At 37.3% G+C, this 23521-nt stretch overlaps 2 protein-coding genes across 2 annotated transcripts; one reads left to right on the top strand and one right to left on the bottom strand.

Annotated features, from left to right (window-relative positions):
• Positions 1–2436: 2436 nt before the first annotated feature.
• Positions 2437–3147, bottom strand: LOC120327068 (uncharacterized). Its single transcript, XM_078112701.1, has 3 exons — positions 3027–3147; positions 2587–2915; positions 2437–2494 (listed from the first exon to the last, which is right to left on the bottom strand). The coding sequence occupies exons 1-3, from the start codon at positions 3084–3086 to the stop codon at positions 2437–2439; spliced, it is 447 nt and encodes a 148-aa protein (XP_077968827.1). The 5' UTR covers positions 3087–3147.
• Positions 3148–20213: 17066 nt separating this feature from the next.
• On the top strand, positions 20214–23290 carry LOC120344413 (tubulin beta-4 chain-like). The gene is made up of 6 exons (XM_078112362.1): positions 20214–20386; positions 21242–21461; positions 21763–21970; positions 22046–22290; positions 22368–22762; positions 22930–23290. The coding sequence occupies exons 1-6, from the start codon at positions 20330–20332 to the stop codon at positions 23143–23145; spliced, it is 1341 nt and encodes a 446-aa protein (XP_077968488.1). The 5' UTR covers positions 20214–20329; the 3' UTR covers positions 23146–23290.
• The last annotated feature ends 231 nt before the right edge of the window (positions 23291–23521 follow it).

Here is a 23521-nt window from a genome sequence, read left to right as displayed (position 1 = left end):
GAAAGACATAGAAAAGAAGTGCTATTCGATTGATCAACAATTAAAATTTTAACAATTAAATAACAAAGAAATGAAAAAGGTACAATAATTGAAACTTCAGCAGTATGTGTACCAAGTGACGGTTAGCCCCATATTTCATTCCGACCTTCCTCATCTTAGGTCATCACGAGCTCTGAACTGCCCATGTCAGCCAAGCGATGGCGACTACATACGAGTGGCTGATTAAAAACGCAAAAAAATAGCACCCCCGTGTTATAATGAAAGTGTTATGTTGTTTCATATCGCAAAAACGATTAGAGGGAAATGCCCCCCCCCCCCCCCAATTTTCACATTTTTGTACTTTTTTATATGACCCAACATTATAAGTTTCTGACACAACTGGTTCGTCCTGGAGTCGGCTGTTTCAATCAAACCCAAAACGTTTAAGAAATGATTTACGAGACATTCAAACTGGCAATTAGAGTTTACTTTGGCATTCACAACTCACTGTAGGCCTATTGTTATTTTTTGAAACTTCATCTCAGTCAATATTTTAGTTGATACAATTCTTGATGATTTGAATTTTTTGGTGGATTTGGCACATCGAATATTGTCATTCCCTTTTATTTTAATTTTTTCCATTTATCCGTACTCTTCGGTTCAAATTGGTATTCTTCAAAAGTGAGTCTGAAAAAGGAATGAGTTGTAGGTTACACAATGAACGTACTTTCGAAATACCAAGCGTTCAGCATCCCATTTTAACACAAAATATAATTGACAGTGACTTAACGAAACACGCATTCAGTTCAGAAATTCATTATTTCCACTAAGCTCCGAATTGTCTACTCATATTGCTGCTAATTACTATAAATTTTTGTTACTGCAGTGCTTTAAACAATCGTGACAATAAATCTGATACATTCAATGCAATGTTCTGACTTTGCATTACTTAGGAAGATTTGAAAACAGTTTCCCTAACCTGCTGACCTGACATCTGAAGCCAGCATTTAGAAAATCTTACTAATTTAACTCAACTTTCCTGGGGTCAGAGCTAACTTAAATGAGTCGAATCGGCAACGTGACATAAATAATTAAATATGACATCATCCTAAAACTGTGTACCACCTATCTTTCCTGGTGTTAGTTTGACATTAGGCCATTCGTTTGACTAACCTCACTCAAGGAACTGCCTGGGCCAGATTTCCAGCCTTTACGTCGCCTACAGTTATTTTCCCATTTCCTCCTTCTCTGCATCTGATGATAGCTTCAATAGTTGCACTGTTTTGCTATTCCCGCTGCAATTAGAGTCGAACAGCCTTTAATTCTATAGCAGAAGGCACCAGCCTAGCCGCGGATCACGCAGAACCGCCGTAACCTCGCAGGCGATATTGATCGAAAATGGCGGCCAATTTCCATTGTTGCGCAACTTAGGTATATAAGGACTTTGTTTTATATCAAGGGCCGGCAACCAACTTGCCTAATGTTAAACAGGTCCATGGACGCCATCTTGTGCCATATTTGGAAAACACGAAACAATGGAGTCTTATGGGAAATTTTCGTCGTGTTGTTGTACCGAATCAAATAACTCAGCTGTTAGTGGAGCAAGACTGAAACCGAAGGGTGGATTTTCAACGCCAAGCTATGAACTATGTAAATATGTAATAAAATATGAAGTACAACACTATCTATTGCAAAAAAATTGGCCGCAGAGACAACGTTGTGCAATTTTTCGATCAGGTCCTCGGAGATCTTTATTGCGACATACCGATTTGACGCTTAACAATGCAAGTATTCTGACGCAACAATGGATTTTATGTAATTAGATCCAAGTCCTTATTTAAAATAAAAACCCTACACAATTCAAATACCTTGTGAAAATGGGATTTATTATTATCAAATTATGTATTATTTTGCTATAAATCCGAACACGCGTAACTACTCTTGCGCATGGAACAAACAGTCGAACACGCATAGTTCACTAGGACAAAAATATACTGTATATTTGAACAATATGTAAGTGGCCGACGGAATTTAGCTGAAAATATATTTTAATAGTATAAATGCATTCGTGTAATATAATTAATGATAACCGTAACGTTGATGAAGTAGAACATCGAAGAGTACCTAACAAAATCGAATAAATTAAAAACAATCAAAAAATTTCAAAATGGAATCAAAATATATATACAGGTCTTTGACTACCTAATATTTGTTGCGCGAGCAGCGCTTCTGCTAGCATATTGGTGGCATATACTTTTTTGGGTTGCTCTCCTAGCATAAATTCGCATTCTCAAGAGAATGTATCTATCTATAATTTTTTCAATTAAATTATGGCAACTGGAGAACAATGGTCGTCTTAAGCATTCGATTTTTTGTTTTAATAATGCTTTTGGATTAGGCTGCAATTTTAAAGTTTTTATGTTGAGCCGAAAAATAGATTCCAGTTGTTGAAAATATTTAAGCAGGGACAGTGATGGATGAATCAGGTGCATCGAATTTTCGGTTGATATTAAGTCTTTATTATATGATTTAAAAAGTGTTAAAAGGGCTTCGGGACAATCCTTCATATTGATCGTATATTCTTGCCTACAAAATGATTTTTCACACGTTTCACATTTTTCTATATTTTTAAGTTCTTTAAAAACAGCCCATCCTAAAATATAATAAAGCCCGTTGGACTCGCAAATGTCCATGCAGACGACTGCAGATTCAATAAGTGCGTCCACTTCATTGATTTCGATGTTCGGTTGTGGCTCATCATTCGTCAAAGAATATGAGGCATTGCTATGTTCTTTTATAAATGTTATCAAGTTTTCTGAGTCGTCCGTGTCGTAATTTCCACTCGAGGGAACGTGGAGAAACTGACCAACCGATATTAATTTTATTGCATTTCGGAATTGACATGCCTTCGGATGCGAATTTCCCTTACTTCGCACCTGTGATGTTAAAAACATTTCATTCAGAGATCACCATACGACTATATAAATGCAATTACGATTTATTTAATATATTCTATCGCTGTACTGAAAGATAAGACAAAAAATAACCTGAGAGAATAAATTCTCTACAGCATCTTGTGTTAGTTTTCCAGGTAGTAAAAAATTCATTTTTCCGCCTAGCACAATGTCAGCATGAAGCCCGATTATCGAAGTTGTTGATAACTTAATACCGGATTGAATTGGCTTCGATTTGTTTCCTGGAAATACTAAATTCTGTACGACGCCGATCACCTAAAATATTTGGTGCCCGTTTAGTATGCGATTTTACTTACAATATATATGATGTGTCACTTACAACAGACCTCGATAAGGTGATCGAGCTTTTTTCGAGAGTTAGGGAACAGAGCATTATCAATGGACCTGGCGTTTACAATATCGAACCATTTGTTGAAGAATGAACAGAAGAATGATGTCGACAAAGCATCTCTTGGCAGTACGCCACTCTCCACAAGCGTTTTTATTGCGCATGCTGTACTATGACTGATAACCTATGAAAGATGGAGTTTAATGTAAAATTCTAACTCATTGGTTTATGAAGAAAAAAAATGATTTAACAATATTTTATTTCAGCAAAAATGTGAAATTACGACTTTTATACTGTTACTTCAATATTTTTAAATAGGTAGAAATATACTGAAATACAGGTAGACCTGAGCCGCTAGACCAACTCTCATTTTTTGATATTTTGAAGGTTTTATATGCTTCTCCGTGAGCTTTGGGGCAAGTTTCATCTCTTTTTCTCTCTGTTCATCTGCCACTTTCTCAACGTAACAGAATCGAACCTGTGGTTAGATAAATTTTAGATTTAGCCTATAGGTATAATACACTTACTGCGCATTTTTATCAAGCACATTTTTGATACTCACCATTTTTGTCGGAAGATTATATTTCGTAACGACAGATGCTGGCAATTCAATGTCATGATTCATAAAAGCTGTTCGTAAATTTTTTATAAGGTGCGGTACGTCGGCAATAAAATGAAGTTTCCTATGTTCGAAAGCAGGGTGAGGCACAGACCAATTCACTTCGAATCTAAAATAGAGTAAGCAATGAGAAGTTAATATGGTGTAAATTGTAATGGATAGGCTTCTTCGTGATATATGTATACGCGGATATCACATCCTTAAAATTATTCAAACCTGTTAGAAACTATCCCCGCACTTCTCCACATTGCTTGATTGCTGGATCCCATGTCGCTGACAATAGAAACCACCGTGAATCCACGTTCTGATAGAGCTAATATCATTTGTTTGGTTAAGCACCATAGGTCATTTCCGCTCACAGAAGTTCCGGTGTAAAAATAACCTGAGAAGTCACAGCAAATTGGAATAGCCTACTATGTTTGATAGAAAACAACAAAATAATGAGCAAAACAAAGAGTATTCCACCCCACCTATAAGCTGCTTCCACTTCAGAGAAATTCCCTTAACCATGAAACATAGCGCATGTGAGGCAAACGTGTCTAGAGGTTTTCCACCAAGAACTTCAGGGTTAATATAACCAACAAACTCCTTAATGCCAATGTCGTAGTCGACTCCTCTGGATATCTGAACCTCATCCAGCATTACCGAACACAAATGAGCACGAGTATCCAAGCCTTCCATTTTTGTCTTCATCCAATCCAATATCAAATATTGAACCCCAGCTTTCAGATCCAATTTGAATACCCGTGAACATAACGTTCGATAAGCTGGAAGGGGGAACGCTATTTTGCGCAGATATTCGTACCTTAAAAAAACAAATAAATATATCATGTTCATTTGCATTCAAGGTGACGTTTACCGCAATGTTTATATGTATTACGTATATATATATATGTATCATGTTTCCGGAAACGCAAAATTTAAATATATTTTTTTTGAGCATGCCCAGAAATTAATTACGCATAATTGGTTTTTAACAACTTTTAGAATCTCAGCAGAGACTGAACTTATTTTTTTTTTATCATACCCAGAAATTCCTGTCGCACATCTAATTTGCAGGGCAGAAAGAATTGTTTCGTCAGTCCATTGATTTGCCCTGCTACCACGAGGCTTTTTCAGTGATTCCAGTTGGTCAGGATTCAAAAATGTATGTAAATTTTCCTTCAGTTTCTCCACTTGTTTTTGTAGTTGTGAAATCTAAGATGCAAGTAACGAGAAGATTTAATCAAGCTCAATAACTATGTTGTTAGTTCAAATTGACTAAAATACACGTTAATGGTTATCACTTAGGTTGCACCAGAATTTCGACAATTAAGCAAAAAAAAACGTAATATTTACTTGGAATTTTAGTCTTCTGTTTTCAGACAATAGTGCTCTGCAGGTAGAACAATCAGGCCCCGTAGTACTTTTTCCTTCAGCTAATAAAGCCTCATCTTCTGGCACCTCGGAAATAACCTGACGGGAAACTGGCCGACAATAGCTGTGTTCACATACTGAGATGCCATGATATATAATGAGAGTTTAAATTACAAATCAACAGATAGTGGCTATGTCGTGTGATATTTTATTTATTACACATAAAATATACACATACACGTTTCAAACAAACGAACAAGTAATGAAAACAAACAAATAAGTGCAGACATATAAGAGGATATATAACAGACGTACATATAAGCTAGGGTGACCATATTTCCAAACCGTAAATGGTGACCGTGAGTATTCGGCAGTTTTTTTGATCTTCGTCAACATTACCGGGTTATTTTTTCCTTATCGTACAATTGTCTGCAAGAATGCCGTTAAAATTGGGAACTAAGTGGGTATACTAACAACAGACTCAAAGCATGGATACTTGACATATTACAAACTGTTGATTATATCATAAGATAAATTCAAATATTTAATCCCGTGAAAAAGGAGGACATTTTGGCATTTTTAAGCGTCCTCGGAGGACGTAAATTCTTTATTAAAAACGGAAGGCAAATCATACACAAGCAGTACGTATGGCCACCCTAATATAAGCAGACATACAACAAATATAATTAATACCAGATTGAATGTCGTAGACATGACTTTCATGACCGAATTTCACATATAAATAACAAGCACGGCGGCACAAGGAAAAACACACAAAACAGAAATATAAACGAGCATGCACACGAAACTTGATACGATTCGACGTTTTTTGGTAAATGCAATGCTACATACATATGGAAGTTGGAAAGTTTTCTTTCTCCGAGTGCCTTTCTGTAGTTATCAAAACACGTCTTTTTCGCAGCAAGCTCGAACCAGAAAACTCAAAAATGGTAGGGACAGCACCAAACTTTAATTTTTTTTTACCATCTCTTCTGTTGTTTTCGAGTTCTGTATCTTCAAAATGTCTCTATCAAAAACATAATCAACTAATTAGAATAGGCTTTCATTCAAGAAGACGAAAAAAATTATAAACATTGATGATATTGAATGGTGTAGCCGATGAACTAGTAATTAATACTTATAAACATTTTCTTCCAGCTGCAAGAAAAAACCAACTGTGCAAATTAGCTAAGGCTAATTGCCATCTGTGCAAAGGCTATCAAGACTAAGTTATTCACGTAACCAGCTGTTGCGTGAACCATCTTACGACGGCGATGGGTCACGCAATCTCCTCGCATATAATAACCCCTACATGGGATTCGAACCCATGCAGGGTAATCGAAGGTGCGGTGGCGAGCGAATTCCTAACGCTCAGCACGATGCGCCACACCGCCGAGCATGTATGTATTTATTAGGTTTGTGTAATAGCGTAAGTTACAGGCATATCAGTATTTGAAGTCGTTAAATGATTGGAAAAAGATCTCATCGTGACCCCAAAAAGGTAGAAAGTTACTTACAGAACACAATGCAGCATGCCGAGATGGCGACCATTTGTCCCTCCGACACTTGACGATCCATTTTCTACGTTGTTTCCTATCTGACGGGAATCTAAACATTTGCTGTCCTGTCCCATGTCTGCCGGCACAATTTGGAGCTGAACAGCAGGGCATATCCACGCTGACAGTCGTAAAAAATTAACTTTAAAATCGACGAAATTAACGGTCCCTGGAACGAGAAAATGAATTGACCTTGTTTACGTCGGTCAAAGTGGTCAAAGTCATTTTGTCACTGTGACATAATAGGGTATGCCATTGTCGAGTAACAATTATGGCGCTTGGAACGAAAAAACACAAACTTAGCATGTATACCTGTTTTTAGAGCTCATTTATTATACCAAAAATGTGGTTTTGGAAATATATTAAAATTTCAACGTGTTCGCCCAACATTCACCTTTATAAAACTACCTTCGAAATTTCTCCACCTAAAATACTAGTGAAAAAAAGGGGTATGTTTCAATAGTAGTGTGCGAAATTTCCATAAGGCGCCGTGTTGGATGATCGAGAACAATAGGCACAAGATGGCGTCCATTGTCTGAGCGTTGCCTCGCTTGTATTATATATGCGCTTTGTTTTATATCAACTCGAGACTGCCTACCTGCGGAAATCGGTGACCATATTTACAATTTCGGTTTCGAAATTTTCAAGTACCAAGCCAAGGAATTTTTAGAAATTACTTCAATCCTTGAAAGTACGCATAATTATTGCATGTCATATTTATATATATACAAAAGCGTGTCACGACGACTTCCTAATTTCCATATTTATCTCGGGGAGACAACAATCGAAGAGCCTGGATGAGCATATGGCGAACCACGCCTTGTCTTGTAACTCTAAATTCGAGTTCCAAGTAAAGTAACTGCTATCATGAATCATAAGTCAAGTCTTATTGCTAATGGCCCGAGTCACAAATTAAAATAAAATTCATGGATAACAGTGCGATAAACAATAGAGCGATGCTAAAATATAAGATCATGAAATAGTACGGGTATGCAATCTTCCCCGCAGCTAACAAGGAGATCAACAACAAAATAACCAAACGATCCATATGCACAATTCGTCTCCAATAAATACAAGTCACATTGACAATATAACCTACAACTCCCAATGTCACATTAACGAGGAAAGCCGACGAAATGGCTTGATCGGTGACCGTACATTTGAACCCATGTGTATATCCGCGGGTTCAATCTATATGCGGGTGCTAAAACCCATGGGTTAGGGCAGGGGTGTGCAACCTTTTTCGCAGGCGGGCCAAATATCAATAACTGGGTAAAACCGCGGGCCGCACCTTCATTTAACATACGCTTTCTATTAGTTGCAGGCACAAAATAGTGTCTTTTGTTATTATTCTCATGTCGTCATCATTAGCAACGCAAAAGGAACCAGATCAAACTAAATTAAAAACTAGTTTAGCTGGCCGCACATCATTCAAAATTGGCACTTCTCTGCGGGCCGCACAATTTTCTCTCGCGGGCCGCATTTGGCCCGCGGGCCGCACTTTGCACACCCCTGGGTTAGGGTATGGGTTCAAATATCCGTAAAACAAAAAAATTCCATAGATGCAATGTATGCAGGTGCAATTGTCGTGGGTTCAAATGTACGTGGGTTCAAATGTACGGGAACCGGCTTAATCATATGGCGTACCAAGCCTATGTTCTATGGACTAGTTAGCCAAATATTTGTTTCAGAAGCACGGACTCGACGATAGAAGAACCCATAACCGTAACGATATCTCGGCTACGCGAATCACCTCGATCACTATGACGAGGAGTCACGCAATCCTCTCGCAATTATACACCACATTATTCGAACTTGCGAACGTAGGGTAATCAGAGGTGCAATGGCAAGCGTATCTTAACGCTTATAGTCACACAAGGGAGTAGAAAAATCGACGAGACAGTCTAATAATGGCGAACCACATCCTCTAGCCCAGACATGGGCAAAGTACGGCTCGCGGGCCAAATTCGGCCCATTTCGGGTAATTTAATCTGGCTGCCATCACCAAACTGAAACCAAATTTTGATGTTTTAGTTAAAAATAGCTCAAGGAATTTGTTGAGATTACGGTTAAATTCAGTTTTGGCACGAGGTTTATTGTTTTCCACTGTTGCTTTTGTAACACTGTAAACATTGTTCATAACAAATTTTGGCCCAAGATCTAAACACGGTGCCCTACCCCAGCCTAGTCCATGTCAGATATTTACCCGTTACTTTTTTTCAGATACACGGACTTGATGGGGGGGGGAGGGGGTAAAAGCAGTGATGGGATTTAAATTTTTCGTCAGCCAGTTCCATCATACAAATGTCATATTTTCAGGCGGTTCTGTTACAAAAAGTCATGTAATGCTAACCGGTTCGCTGATCTCATAAAATTCCTTGAGGCGGTTCTATAGAACCGGTGCAAACCGGCTGAATTAGACATCGAGTCGCAAGGATTAAATTAAGTTCTCAACTCCATGTTTGAAGAAATCGTTACCGACCAGCGGTAACGTGAATCACTCTAAGACAGGGGTCCAGCAATGCTCTTGCGCATAAATATCACTCACATATACGAGCAAAAACTGAGCGCAATTTTAGAGTGCGTAAATTATATGCATTGCACGCTCATAATTAGAGGAAGAGAATTTATGTGTGCATTAAGATCAAAAGTCACTACAAATATACAAAGTGTCTCAAAAGTAAGTATACAACTACCTGAAAGACAGATCAAAATTAAAAGTGCATAGGCCTACTAATTTTGAGACACCATGTATATAACAAAGTTGTTGGTGAATGGCTGGGCTGTAACGAAAATTCTGCCATCAAAGTCAGTCGTAAATCTGATCTTTTTAGAAATATAAATCATACGAGACCCATTAAAATTAAAGCAGTCGCAATTGATGATATTTTAAATTAGAAAAACCCTTTCAAACTGATATATCCAGAAATAGCGGATATTGAGACTCGAAGAAAATGGTTGCCTTGGAGAAACAAATTGGAATAACTCTAAACTATAATATCTTACCACAAACTTTCACCTGATTCGTATAACAAGAATTCTTACTCTTTGTATACCAATGAACGCGAGATAGAATTTAACGAACATTCCTAGAATTGCAAGCTTTGAGAAACAAGAGAGCTGTGCTCAAATATATGGACACGTAACAAGGTGTCGCTATTTTTTATTCTGACACATAAAAACGAATCTCTTGATGTCCACAGAAATTCTTGAAATAAGTAAAAGTAATAGCCTTCTGGCAAAAAAATCAATCTTTAACCACTGAAAATTTCAAAGCAATTGGTCCAGTATTCGAAGAGAAAAGCGATTTCATCATGACGAAAGAAAGACTAACAAGAACAACAACATAATATTGAAACGATCGGTATGTACACTGACGTGTCCAATTATGTTTCTTTTATGTATGTATGTATGTATGTATGTTTATTCGTCTCGTAAAAGCAATATAAAAGAGTAAGTAATTATAAATACTGAAGACGGGATGTATGCACAAGACCATATTGGCCTAAAACACAGATGTGCGGCATACACCCCTTTGATTTATATAAATTATAATAGGGTAAATCAAATATGTACAATATGGTCCTTTATACAGGCAGTTGTGCAAGGAGGGTGGGTGGATGCGGTAACAGGGATATGGGTGGAGTGTACAAAACTGTTTGTACAAATGCCACCTATCGCGCATTGTACTGCATTGAAAGCTCACTTGTCGAATATGATACGTGTTTTATTCCACATGGCATAAAAGTGAAAGAATATGGAAAAACATGGGATACAAAAGCCAAATCGAAGCCGTAGTCTACCATACCTAATACAGTACCCTATTTAGTCTACTGTATGGTATAGTAAAACAAGAGAGCTATGCTCAAATATATGGACACGTTTGGGCAGTACAGTACGGTTTACCGTACCTTTAGCATCGCCGGTAATCTAGAAAAACTTACAATTTTTGAGCAACGATTTTCAGAATCCACCTTCACGCCGACGTTCGATGGCACGTGATCATGCGTCCGCAGAACGTTCGGTGACGTCAAAGCAAACAAAAACAAATCTCACAGAGCTAACAGAAATATTTGACATAAATAAAAGTAATAGCCTTCGGGGGAAAAATTTGTAACCACTGAAAATTTCAGAACAATTGGTCCAGTAATCAAAGAGAAAAGCGACTTTTTAAATTTTCCACTAGGTGTCCAAAAAGTGTCAAATAACAACAACAACAACAACATAATATTGAAACGATCGCTATGTCCACTACGTGTCCAAAAACTTCCCGACGTTTGCGTAGCGCGGGAATAGCATGAGAGAGGTCAAAGAACCACTCAGAATAATTATTCATAATAAAAAAAGTGAAATAACAACAACATAAAAACAAAGCGATCCATAGGTCCATTTCGTGTCTAATAAATAATTTTTAAAACAAAATTCGAAGTGTTAACATATGAAAAAGATACTCGTTCCAAAAATTGTAAAAAACTTATAAGAATGACTGTGTGAATTGATACGGAATCAAATTAAAATACCAGCCTAGTTTTAAAAAGGTGCACATTCACATGCAAGCGACAATTGGTAGCGAATAAATGTCTATACTTTCAAACGCAAATATTTGAAGCTAATAAAATTTTCCCATTCCTATAATCTTAAGATAAATGTGCATGTTCGTTATACATTTGTGGCTTTTGAACCTTCCTATATGGTTGTTTCAAAATGCATTATTGCACTCGTGAATACAATGACACAAGGAAATGGATAAAGTAAAGTAGTTAGTTATGTGCGTTCGCACTACGCAATTGGATTTTATATAATGACGTAATGAATAAATTGTGCAGTTTCAAATACCTGATGATTTCAGAATGAAATTGAATATTTTTTTCGAATCGAATTTCGAACACTTGGGAGATTTTATTGTATGCGACTTTTTTATTGTAAGTGGTCCTGTCAAAAATCAGACTCAGACAGATTGCTGAACGTTCACACACAATAAGAAACACGTTTTATCAATAAATCATTACAGAAAATAGTCATATGTCCGAATTGCGTTGAAAAAATATGGCTTCAATAAAAGAAGATTGAGGAATTCACCTCGACCATTGGCGAAAAGGAAAAAAAAACAAGATGGCGGCGATTGAATATTTTGCTCCGAATCGATTCAAATAATTTACTATTCGATTCGATATGCTCACCCCTACGAGAAATGCTGTACTGGAAATATATCAGTCCTAACAAAAATAAGGAGCTCATTGGCCGCTTATACAAATACTTATTGGGAGTGAAAATGCATCCTAAAAATATGCTGTTCATTGCCCTTGAACTTTTCAAGTCAAAACCGATGGTTTTCAACTGCATTACTTTGCAGTTCTCTTTGTATAGGAAACTTAGTTATAGGCAAAAAGCTTGCGACTGTTTTTCAACCTGAACGTTATTTCCCGACACTTTCTCTGGTCGATCGATTGTTGAATTATTAATATACAGGAGTTTCATGCGTAATGTTTTTGCCCGTGGATGATTTGAACTGTAAGTTATTGAAAACATTTTGATCCAACTGACAGTTGTATCTTTATATTTAACAAATATTTTGTTCACTCGTGCAGGGTTTCCCAAAGTTTTTGGGCCGCGAACACCTATTTCTAAATCTCAGTTTTGATGCGGACATCTTATACTGCATCAATTTCTGTGACTAAACAACGAGGAAGGATACTGTTTCAATCCCAACAGAAACGACATTAATTTGATGAATGAGGTTGTTTTGTGTACTGCACAATTTATCGACCTGTATTTTGTCATCACGTTAATTGGTAATTGGTAAGATCTGAGAATGCTGCCTCACACACGTAGGTCGTCGCAAAAGGCAATAAAAGTTTCCCTTTCTAACGGCAATGAATATTCGTCCGCAACGCTCAACCAAAAAGATGCAATGGCTTTTCAAATTGGAATAATCATAAAAGATCGATCAGACTCTTTTCGTTGCGGACCCCCTGTGCAGTCATCACAGACCCCAGTTTGGAAAACCCTGCACCAGTTGATTGATCGCACTTTTGATCTGATCTCGATAGAATAGTAGGAAATGGAATAAAACTTATTTTCTTCCATGAGGCGTTTTACATTTCGTGAAAACGGGCAGTCACATGTAAGCTTCTATATATGACATGGGCAAACTACGGCCCGCGGGCCAAATCCGGCCCTTTGAGTGAATCAATCTGGCCCGCCTGATGCTGCCACGACCAAATTTTGATGTTTTAGCTAAAGAATAGCGCAAGGAATTTGTTGTTTTGTTATAGTTTTGGCACGAGGCTTATTGTTTTCCACTTTTGCTTTTGTAACAATTTCAATATTGTTCATAAAATGTAAGTTTTTACGTCACACTCACATGGCCCGCCAGTCCAGGTGAGCAAAATTTTTGGCCCTCGATTCAAAAACCTTGCCCGCCACTGTTCTATATTATGCAAGGATCGATATCGTTCATTCGCTTGGGTTTGTTAGTGGGCACGCGATTTGAACGCGCAGTTTTTACTCCTCTATGCTAATATAGCTAAACCAAACGAACTATCCACTAGGGCTAGGCCCATCAAGTATATTGTTTGAGCGGCTATTTGAAAGCCACGAGGAAGAGAATATATATATATATATATAGCAAGCAAGCCATTAGGCGGACTAGAAGCAGTACCATGAGTCGTGGTTTGTCATAACACTAAATCGCTTAGAGCAGGGGTGTGCAACCTTTTTCGCACGCGGGCCAAATACCAATAACCGGGTGAAACCGCGGGCCGCACCTACATTTAACACAGGCTTTCTATTAGTTGCAGGCACAAAATGATGTCTTTTTGTTATTGATCTCATGTCATCATTGGGGGTCCTTGCAAAAATGATGAGTTAAAATGCATAAATTCCTTAATTAAAACTGTAATTCAAATATACTGTCACAGCCAATTTAAACGAATTCAGTGAGAAATTTGCTGCTGGATCCTTTTCCCGACTACTTTTATATCCAAATTTGCTTAAATGGAAGTGCTAGCAATTCGAAATGACGCCCATTTTAGAAAAGTGCCATATTTAAAGCCATGACTTTTTTCAAATGTGGAAAGGTATCTGGGTTGAGATGTTTTCAGTAAAATACGCCAAGATTCATTTTAAATAATTTTCTGTCAAATCTTATTCTAGGTTAGATTTAGACAAAATCAACCGATAGGCTGTAACCAAAACTCAGTTAGCTTTTGTATCTTTTAATATTATTTTTTTTAAACTGCTCTCCAGTTGCCTCCGCGGGCCGCACAATTTTCCCTTGCGGGCCGCATTTGGCCCGCGGGTCGCACTTTGCACACCCCTGGCTTAGAGCAAGCATTGTTTCTCACCAAACATTTTTATGATATCCGAAATTTTATAAAAATTTTGTGGACCATGGTTTTTATTTTGCACTGAAAACGGGCCACAAACAAGTAGAGGCTGACTGGTCATACCTCTGTAAGTGAATCGAAAGTTTTGAGCGTTTCCGGATGCTTCGTGCATTCTTTTTCTCTCACTAATTCGCTTCTTGTTGTCTGCAAACCATACATGGGCGACGAGCAAGCAGATTTGTTCTCTGTATTTGGGACAGGTTATATTATTTCCAGGCTTGTCCATGGGAATGGGATTTATTTCTCTGGATATTTCTTTCTCCGAAGCAAACGACCCTCTTTAATCGATCTATGTTTAATAATTCAAGGCGATGCGCTAAGAGTATTTCTCATGAATATTTAACTTCTGATTAGATATTCCTATGTCGTCAAAGTGGGTAGATGATGACTCATGCTGTTATCTCTGGGCAATATTGTTATCCATGAGCGAAATTTTTATTTTTGGTGAAGATAACGTCGACTGCACAAGGTTTCACCAGTTCTTAACGCCTTTCTTTTCGCATTTTTACTTATGGTCCAAAATTGACTACTTCCGTAGTCTGTGTACCAGGTTAGGGTTAGGTCATAATTTTTTCCGATTTTCCTTATTTTAGTTCTATTACGAGTTCTTTCTTTGTTAGTCAAGTGAATATTATACCCCCTGTCCATCGGTTTAGTCCCTTTACACAACTTGATGTAAAATAGGCGAACAAAATTAGATACCGGTACCTCCATATTGGTAGACAAACTTCTGGAGCGCCTAAAGTTGCTATGTCCAGTACTAATCAATTCATTCATTTATATTCTCACCTAGCGAGAGCAATTTTATTTATTGGCCACGCTTGAAACTGAGATGTAGGCTATTTATTGAATTTGTTTTTATTGAAAAGAACATTATTTCACGAAATCCTGACGAATTGAATAATATGTCATACTGATAGGAATTCTTTGAGGCAAATGACAAGGGCAGTAAAGAATATTGAATGAATAAATAATAGAATTGACAAACAAAATTGCTAAATGTGTTTCTGAAAATTATTATGATATCTTGTTAAGTTTTACCCCATCCGACCGTTTCCTGAAAGTGTTGGAATGACTTGTTTCCAGTCTCGTGTGAAAAGTTGTGACATCTCCCCATTTTGCGGCGCCCTCTAAATCATTGTTCTTAACCTAATTGATGGGGAAATAAATGTTATTTGAAATTGATTGTTTTATAATCCTTCGGGTGCGAGATTTTACAAAATGTAATACTTTTATATAAATATGGGTCGCTTGAAGTTGAAAATGGGGTTGTAGCAAAATTCTAACGTAGTGAGATGCCTTTACTGGCGTAAGTAACACGGTGGGTGATTTATTTACCATGTGTATTGAAGTTATGGTCACTAATCCCTATCTTGCTGGTAAAAATTTTGAATGACGTAAGTTTCTCTGTGTGTGTGTTGCTTATTTTCTTTCAATTTCAAATTTTGACTCATTTAAAAAAAATAGGGTTGCAGACTTCTTGTCAATTGCAATGAGATCCGTTACTGTAACGCATTTTTGTTTTGAATTTGTGTTGTGATTTCTTGCAGGACAAAATAAATTGTCAAATAGGCCGAACAATAGATTTTTTGCGCAAATCATCATTTTCAAATGCATTTTTTCGTCCACGTAATTTGGTGTCTGGTTCGGGTTTAATAATCCCTCTCAATTTTTATTCTTGAAGTGGGAGGGGGGAGTAATTAGTGTTTTTGTAAATCGTGATAACAATCCAAATACATTTACACCGCCCGTGGAGAGTTTTGACGAATTTTGCGTATCTCGTCAACAGCGATGAGCACGTGCTATGCCGCGCGTTGTAATCATGTCTGGCGCGTGACCTACGTCATACTCTATCAATTTGCATGGGATATTGCTTACTTCAATCATCTTTTGTCTGGAAGTCTCCCGTAGGTTAATACCCAAATTTGATTAAAATGGAATCGAAGGGGTCTTGTGTATCCGACAGATTAAACGACGGGGTTAATAATTAATTAATCATAAGTTTTACATCTGATAACAATCACAAGCATACTGCTAAAAATATTTGAAAATTTCACTACTTTTAGGAGTAAATAGGAATATTGGAATGGTATTTGAATCATTAAGAATAAAGATATGGTTATGAAAAATACCATTTTCGAATATGATATATTTAGCAAGTTTCGGTATTACTACATTGAATAACTACAAAATGCTCGTAAAATTGACTCGATTTTTTTTATTAGTTCTTCCCATGGGCTCATTGTTTTTTCATCTCCCACGGGCATAGAATGAAATTCATAAAGAATTGTTTCATGGACGGGCAGACAGCTGCGACGTGATGTCTGGATCAATATCGCATTAATTTAGGAGGGAGTGAAAGGAGATTTAAAGTTTTTACGATGCCGGAAATCTATTGTTAGTTTTAAAATTTGCGTGAATGAGCACAAGTGCGACAGAAGTTTAGTGGCGCGGTGTTATCTGTACCAGATGTCTGTATTCTTAGATAAGTACTAATCAAGATATACAGACGTGTATTAATGTCGCGCACTCTGTAATCGCTATCGTTCTTGCTACAAACAAGCTTTTTTTGTATTAAAACCCCGCCAACGCTTAAAATAAGAAAATTTGAATACTTAGTTGGGTTAGGAATGCAGATTGCAATTGAAATCTTCAAACCCTTCCTAACCTCGACTGGATAATTACTGATTTGTTTTTCAAAACGTGGCGGGGATGTTTTTCTCAAATCTTACATTTTTGCATTAGTGGCGGGGGCACAAACAAAAATGAAAGCAAACAGTCATCTCGTTCTACACATTTATATATTAACTGTTTATTTAAATTATCATACCACGATTTCATGTATGCTAATCAGTTGCGTATCTGTGTAAAATGACACAATGGAAAAGTTTGAAAATGCGCCTCCTCGATCGTTGACGGACAATTTTTTAACGACCGTTTTGGAATTAAGAATAAATATATACTTCCACTTTATTATTTGAGTAAAAATACGAGTGTCAATTATTTCCAATTTGAAATTGTTTTATTGGAACATTTTACGATTAAAATTTTTTACCTATTTTTGCCCCAATTTAAACGGCGTCCACGAGCCATGGCTGCCATACGCTAAATCCCAACCATTCCAACTCCTTATTTTTGTTACTGGATAAAAGCCCTGATAAAAGTCACCAAGCTCCAGCTTTGAGAATAGAGTAAACACGAGTCGTTGCATATGTAATTGGTGTCATCTATTAATTAAATGAATAGTTTAACAATCACTAGCAAAATTTACTTTAAATGAAAATGAACTTTCCAAAATGTCGCTGAATGCGTAATTAATATGGCGCATCGACGCATTTGATTATTGGCCGTCCTTAGAGTTGAAATCGCAGAGAATTAGGCCCTTCGCGTTCAGTTTTCAGGCCATCGCTCCATATTCCTTCAAGGTCACATCTCGAAGGTCACTCTCGGTGGTTCAGCTAAATAAATATGTTTATTGAACAAAAAGTTTTATTAGAATGTGTATACATCTCCGCAATCTGATTTGTCAAAGGAAATATGTTTCCTTTCCCATTCTCTAACTTAGGGATGTAATAAGGTGTTTACTTGAAGGACCCCAGTTTTCTGCACCGAACAGAAGCGTATATGAATTCCTGCTTTTTCGAGGAGTAGTCCGGAACAAAGTTGCAAATCGCCTTGCAAAATGCTTTGTAAAAACCAAAGTAAGCGACAGTTTTTTATTTTTTCGATAAATATCAGAATGAGATAATTGGATCAAAACTCGACTTTGGAATTCACTAAGTGTTTACGGTGATAATAAATGCGAGGTTGGAACGAGCGACATGCTGGCATCGGAAATTTAATTGGGTTCAGAAATCTCTTCTCAATTAACTAAATCGCTAACTAAAAGTGAAATAATAGATGTGGTTCGCGGGCTCACGGGATTTGAAATCTCGAGAGTCTGTTTTCGAGAACGATGTTGCCTAGCAACAAAAATTCCGAGTCTAATTGCCTGGAAAAGTTGATTAGTATTGATTGGCGGAGAAGTGCGCTGGATTACGTATGAAAAAACATTGCTTTTATAGAGCTCGCGTGTCAGGGATTTTATTTTTGGCGGGAATATTGATGGAAATGTTAATACTGTCGTATTTTGATGACTGCTTTTCTGTCTCTATTTCCATTTATTTTTGTTATATATGCATCTTAAGAGTGTGGGAATATGAATGAATTAAATTGAAAGATGATCTGTACCCCAATATTTCACCGCAATTGTACCGATGCAAAGTCGGTAACAGATTTTCTGTACATAGGTTGCTAGTTTCTTGACTAAGTTTTTATGAACAGCACATTTGCTGATCTTGAAATATTTTATTCCCCGATTTCGCAGAAGAATAAAATAGGTGGTAGATTTGGTATTAGTTCGCGTATCTTTATGCCGAAATTAAAACGAATCTCGTTGATTTGTTTTTGAGAATTTTTGGCATCTGTGTTGTAATTCACCATGATTAACATATTAATGTTTGAAAAAAAATTGAACACACTCTCATCGCACAGCAGTGATGCTTGTAGAATGCGTGTTTTAGAGAAATTTACGAAAAACATCAACAACTTATAATCGAAGACAAGCTTGTGGGCGGAGTTTGTTAGTAAAATTCAAACAAACGACGAAAAGGCATTGTTTTATAGAGCTGTAACCTCAGATAAAATAACTTTAAATCATTAATCGCCGAGTAATGAAAGCGTTGGGGCGGAGTGCTGGTAACTTGAAGGTTTCGTATAATGTTATCTTAACTGGTGAGATAAGTGGTGTTCAGATTATAACAAAAAGCAGAGAATGTTCGGCACCGCCTTTAGAAACTTTAATTTCATTTATTAGCTGAGTTGAATGAGGTAAAGCGTCACTCTTTGGGACAGAAGAAATGAAAATCGCGTCCCACGGCACCAAAAAAGTATAAAGAAGAAATATTTTTGTTGTTCGGCCATTCCGTCGACACTTGGCTAATTTTCGTCTTCTTCGTACGCTCTTATTAAATATGGGTTGGCTTGAAGCAGACATTTTTTTTAAGCTTTCAACATTTCAGTGGAACTTATAAATTTTTTACAAAAAAATTGCCGCAGCAAGTTTGTTTTTCAATTTCGTGGACAATTCATGCAACGCCAAACTACAGCGAACGCGCATTCATGGGAATCTGAACGATGACGCAATTAGGTTAGTCAGAGCTTGAATTATTCATGTGATACCGGCATGGGAGTTTTTTCTAGAATGCTCATCTCGCTCTACATAACATTTCCGTCTTAAAATTGCCTTTTCCCCTTCAGACTTGAATTATTAATTAGGGCAGCTCGATTTTATTGAAAACCAATTTCCATCAGCTCGTACACTTATACGAGACTAGTGCGCAGATGTCTTTTGTTCTCGTCGACGATAAGAACACACCTCGAGCTTGTTAGCCGCGCAGTCTATACTTAACAACTGCACGGCGCTTGGTGTGTGTGCGATTCACGAGAATTTCTTGATTTTTTTTTATTTCCAGGCGCAAACTTCCCTCAGCGCGCCTGGTTTAGACAGTGCCCGTATACCTTACGTTGGTATTCCTTTCTGTTACGAATAATAACGCAGAGCCTCGTGATAAATTTGAAGTACTTTCCCGCGCATGTTTCAAAAGTGCGTTTGCGTTCAATCTGCTCTTGGTTTGAATAGCGAAATCGTTTATTTGAAGTTGTGGGAAGTAGTTTGAGTGGTTTTTGTCAGGATTAATTTCTTAAGTGAACCATTCTTTTAGTTATAGTTGTTATTTTAGTCAGGCGCAGCGAAATATCAGAATTTTGAGTGAATCGATATTCGACTCGAGTAGCTCACTTTAAGTTCTTATTTTTTTAACCTTTTGCCTATATTTGTGAGGTAATAATAGATAAACAAATCATTGTTACGAATTTGCAATTTAATTCAAATCAACCAATCACAATAGGTTGATTGTCTATTTTGACCAATCGGAATCCATTATTTGTTTCCCTTGGAATTCTAGAATTTTCTTCAGAACGTATTTTTGTTTTCACAGACTTAGGACGCGTTTCCTTTTTAGTCTCGAGTTTTGTCGCCTTCGGTGTGATTTCTCTGTTACTTTTTCGTATCAAAATATAATATAATCATGCGCGAAATCGTTCACTTGCAAGCCGGACAATGCGGAAACCAGATTGGTGCCAAGGTAAGTTCAAGTTTATTGATTTTCTTTGTGAAGAGACGGCTGACGCCATATTTGAATTGTGTGGGTCTTTGGTTCTCGCGTGCAGTCAGCGCATGAATAAATTTCTGCTTTCAGAGTTCAAATTTGGAACAGAGGAGTGAACAAGTTCGATAATTTGTAACGTTAGGCCGATTTTTTTTAATATTATTTGGAATCTTTACTGTCGCTACGCAGGACTACAAAAAAAAAATATTTTAAAGATAATTTCTGCTATGACTGTATGATAGGCTTATGCTGTGACTGTGGGACACGTTTGTGTTTTGTTTGATGAGATTGATCCTACAATGCAATGCTTGGGTGCTAATTTTTGTATTGTCAACATTAAATCCCGAATTACCGGCAAAAAATATTTTTTTGTGTCTTCCCAGTCTGATTTGGATGTAATGTAAAAATTAGGGAGAAATTTTCTGGTAATTTTGATCTAACTTAGTGCTATGACAGTATGACTTGTAATACTATTTTTCTAGCATAGTTTTTCTGTAGTAGGCTATGATTAATTTGAAAATTCACGAAACTTAAAATAGCATTTGACGTTAATGATATCGGTCGGCCATAATATTAATAATTCCTACTAGTGGTTGGGGGTCGCAATACAGCTTTTTTCCGAAATTGGAAGTTATTTGGACTAGTCATGCTTAAATTGCATGATGTTGTTAATGATACGGTTATGCATAATAATTTCTACTAGTGGTCAGGAGTCACGATTTGGCATTTTTTTCAAATTGGCCCCTTTTTTTTTAATTGGAGTCATTCTGACTAGTTTAGTAGTTGCTTAAAATGCTTGATATTTAAGTAAAAACAACAAAACTATTTCAGTTCTGGGAAGTCATCAGTGACGAACACGGAATTGACCCAACTGGAACCTACCATGGTGACAGCGATCTTCAACTAGAGAGGATCAACGTCTATTATAATGAAGCAACCGGTGGAAAATATGTCCCAAGGGCAATCCTTGTCGATTTAGAACCGGGCACAATGGACTCTGTGAGATCTGGCCCATTCGGACAAATTTTCAGACCAGATAACTTCGTTTTTGGTAATTTGAATTGCTATCTCAGTAGCGTTATGGAGTACACTTTGATACTGGTTTATTTTTATTTTCTCCCAATACATATTTGGACTTTATTGCGACTTTTTCAAGTTTGTGCGAGATAAGGTTTTGTATGCAACCACTAAAAACTACAGTTCCTCCCAATGGAAAATCAGTTTTAATTGAACCACTGAATACTGTAACCGATATTTGACCATGATGAAAATATGGATTATGCTTTTTCCGTGGCATAGTATCGATCGTATTACTGAGTTCGAAAAGTGTGTAATTCTAAATAATTTTTCAGGGCAAAGTGGTGCCGGTAACAATTGGGCCAAAGGCCACTACACCGAAGGTGCAGAACTCGTAGATTCAGTTTTAGATGTTGTTCGTAAAGAAGCAGAAAGCTGCGATTGTCTTCAAGGTTTCCAACTTACACATTCTCTTGGCGGAGGAACTGGGTCTGGAATGGGAACTTTACTTATTAGCAAAATTAGAGAAGAGTATCCAGATAGGTAAATGTCTTCTTCAGTGTTATTTTTTTTAATTGTACTAGACTTTAACTCTAAATTATATTTTTTTCGTTTCAGAATCATGAACACATTCAGCGTAGTCCCTTCACCAAAAGTATCAGACACTGTGGTCGAACCATACAATGCAACTCTTTCAGTGCATCAGTTGGTAGAAAATACCGATGAAACTTATTGTATTGACAACGAGGCTTTGTACGACATTTGTTTCCGAACATTGAAACTCACCACACCAACATATGGAGACTTGAACCATCTTGTCTCTGCCACAATGAGCGGTGTCACAACATGTCTCCGATTCCCAGGTATTAAGTGATTAAATTATCAACTAATATTTTGTTTCACAAGTGTTGCAATTCTGACAAACTATTATTTCTTGTAGGTCAACTCAACGCTGATCTTCGTAAATTGGCCGTCAACATGGTTCCATTCCCTCGTCTCCATTTCTTCATGCCTGGATTTGCTCCTTTGACCAGCAGAGGAAGCCAGCAATATCGCGCTCTGACCGTTCCTGAGCTCACACAGCAAATGTTTGATGCCAAGAACATGATGGCTGCATGTGACCCAAGACATGGACGCTACCTGACCGTTGCCACCATGTTCCGTGGACGTATGTCCATGAAGGAAGTCGACGAGCAGATGCTCAACGTACAAAACAAGAACAGCTCGTACTTCGTTGAATGGATTCCCAACAACGTCAAGACTGCTGTTTGCGACATTCCACCCCGTGGTCTTAAGATGGCTGCCACTTTTGTTGGAAACAGCACTGCCATTCAGGTAAAATTATGTTCCAACTTAATTATTTTTAGCGGTACTCCCGTAGTATGTGTACCAGGTTAGGGTTAAACCATAATTTCAGGTACAAATACTACGGGAGTCACTTGGTGGCAAGTCCCGAAACTTGTAAATTCTATCAAACGTTTAACTGGTGCTTTCATCTTTAGGAACTCTTCAAGCGTATCTCTGAACAATTCACTGCCATGTTCAGAAGAAAGGCTTTCTTGCATTGGTACACTGGAGAAGGTATGGACGAGATGGAATTCACTGAAGCCGAAAGCAACATGAACGACTTGGTGAGTGAATATCAACAATACCAGGATGCAACTGCAGAGGAAGAAGGTGAATTTGATGAAGAGGAGGAAGATGAAGATGTTGCGTAAATGACCGACCATCCAATCAATGTTTCTGTTTGAAGAAAAAAAAAACTTTGTAAAAAAAAATAAATACACTATTTTTGCTTGGTGACTGGGACATAAATATATTTCGGTGGACACAGCTTTCAAATAAATTTCACTGGATAGCTTTTGTTTGTTGTATTTAATTCGGGATATGGTACGACAGATTTGTGACATTTTTTTTGTTGGTGGGCCATTTAACCATCTTCAGGCATCTAGCTGGGCCGCACACAAAAATAATAGTGATGAATGGGTTTGGGAAAAGATTCAACACAGCGATGGGAGCAAAAAACATGTATTTTTATCCATGTGACGCCTTTTTAAACCTAAACTGTCTAATTATTCTTTTGCTTGATTAGAA

Source organism: Styela clava, chromosome 5, assembly GCF_964204865.1.
Source record: "Styela clava chromosome 5, kaStyClav1.hap1.2, whole genome shotgun sequence".
NCBI classification, from domain to species: Eukaryota; Metazoa; Chordata; class Ascidiacea; order Stolidobranchia; family Styelidae; genus Styela; species Styela clava.
Note: the sequence above shows the minus strand (reverse complement) of the source record. Positions and strands in the feature narration are given on the sequence as shown.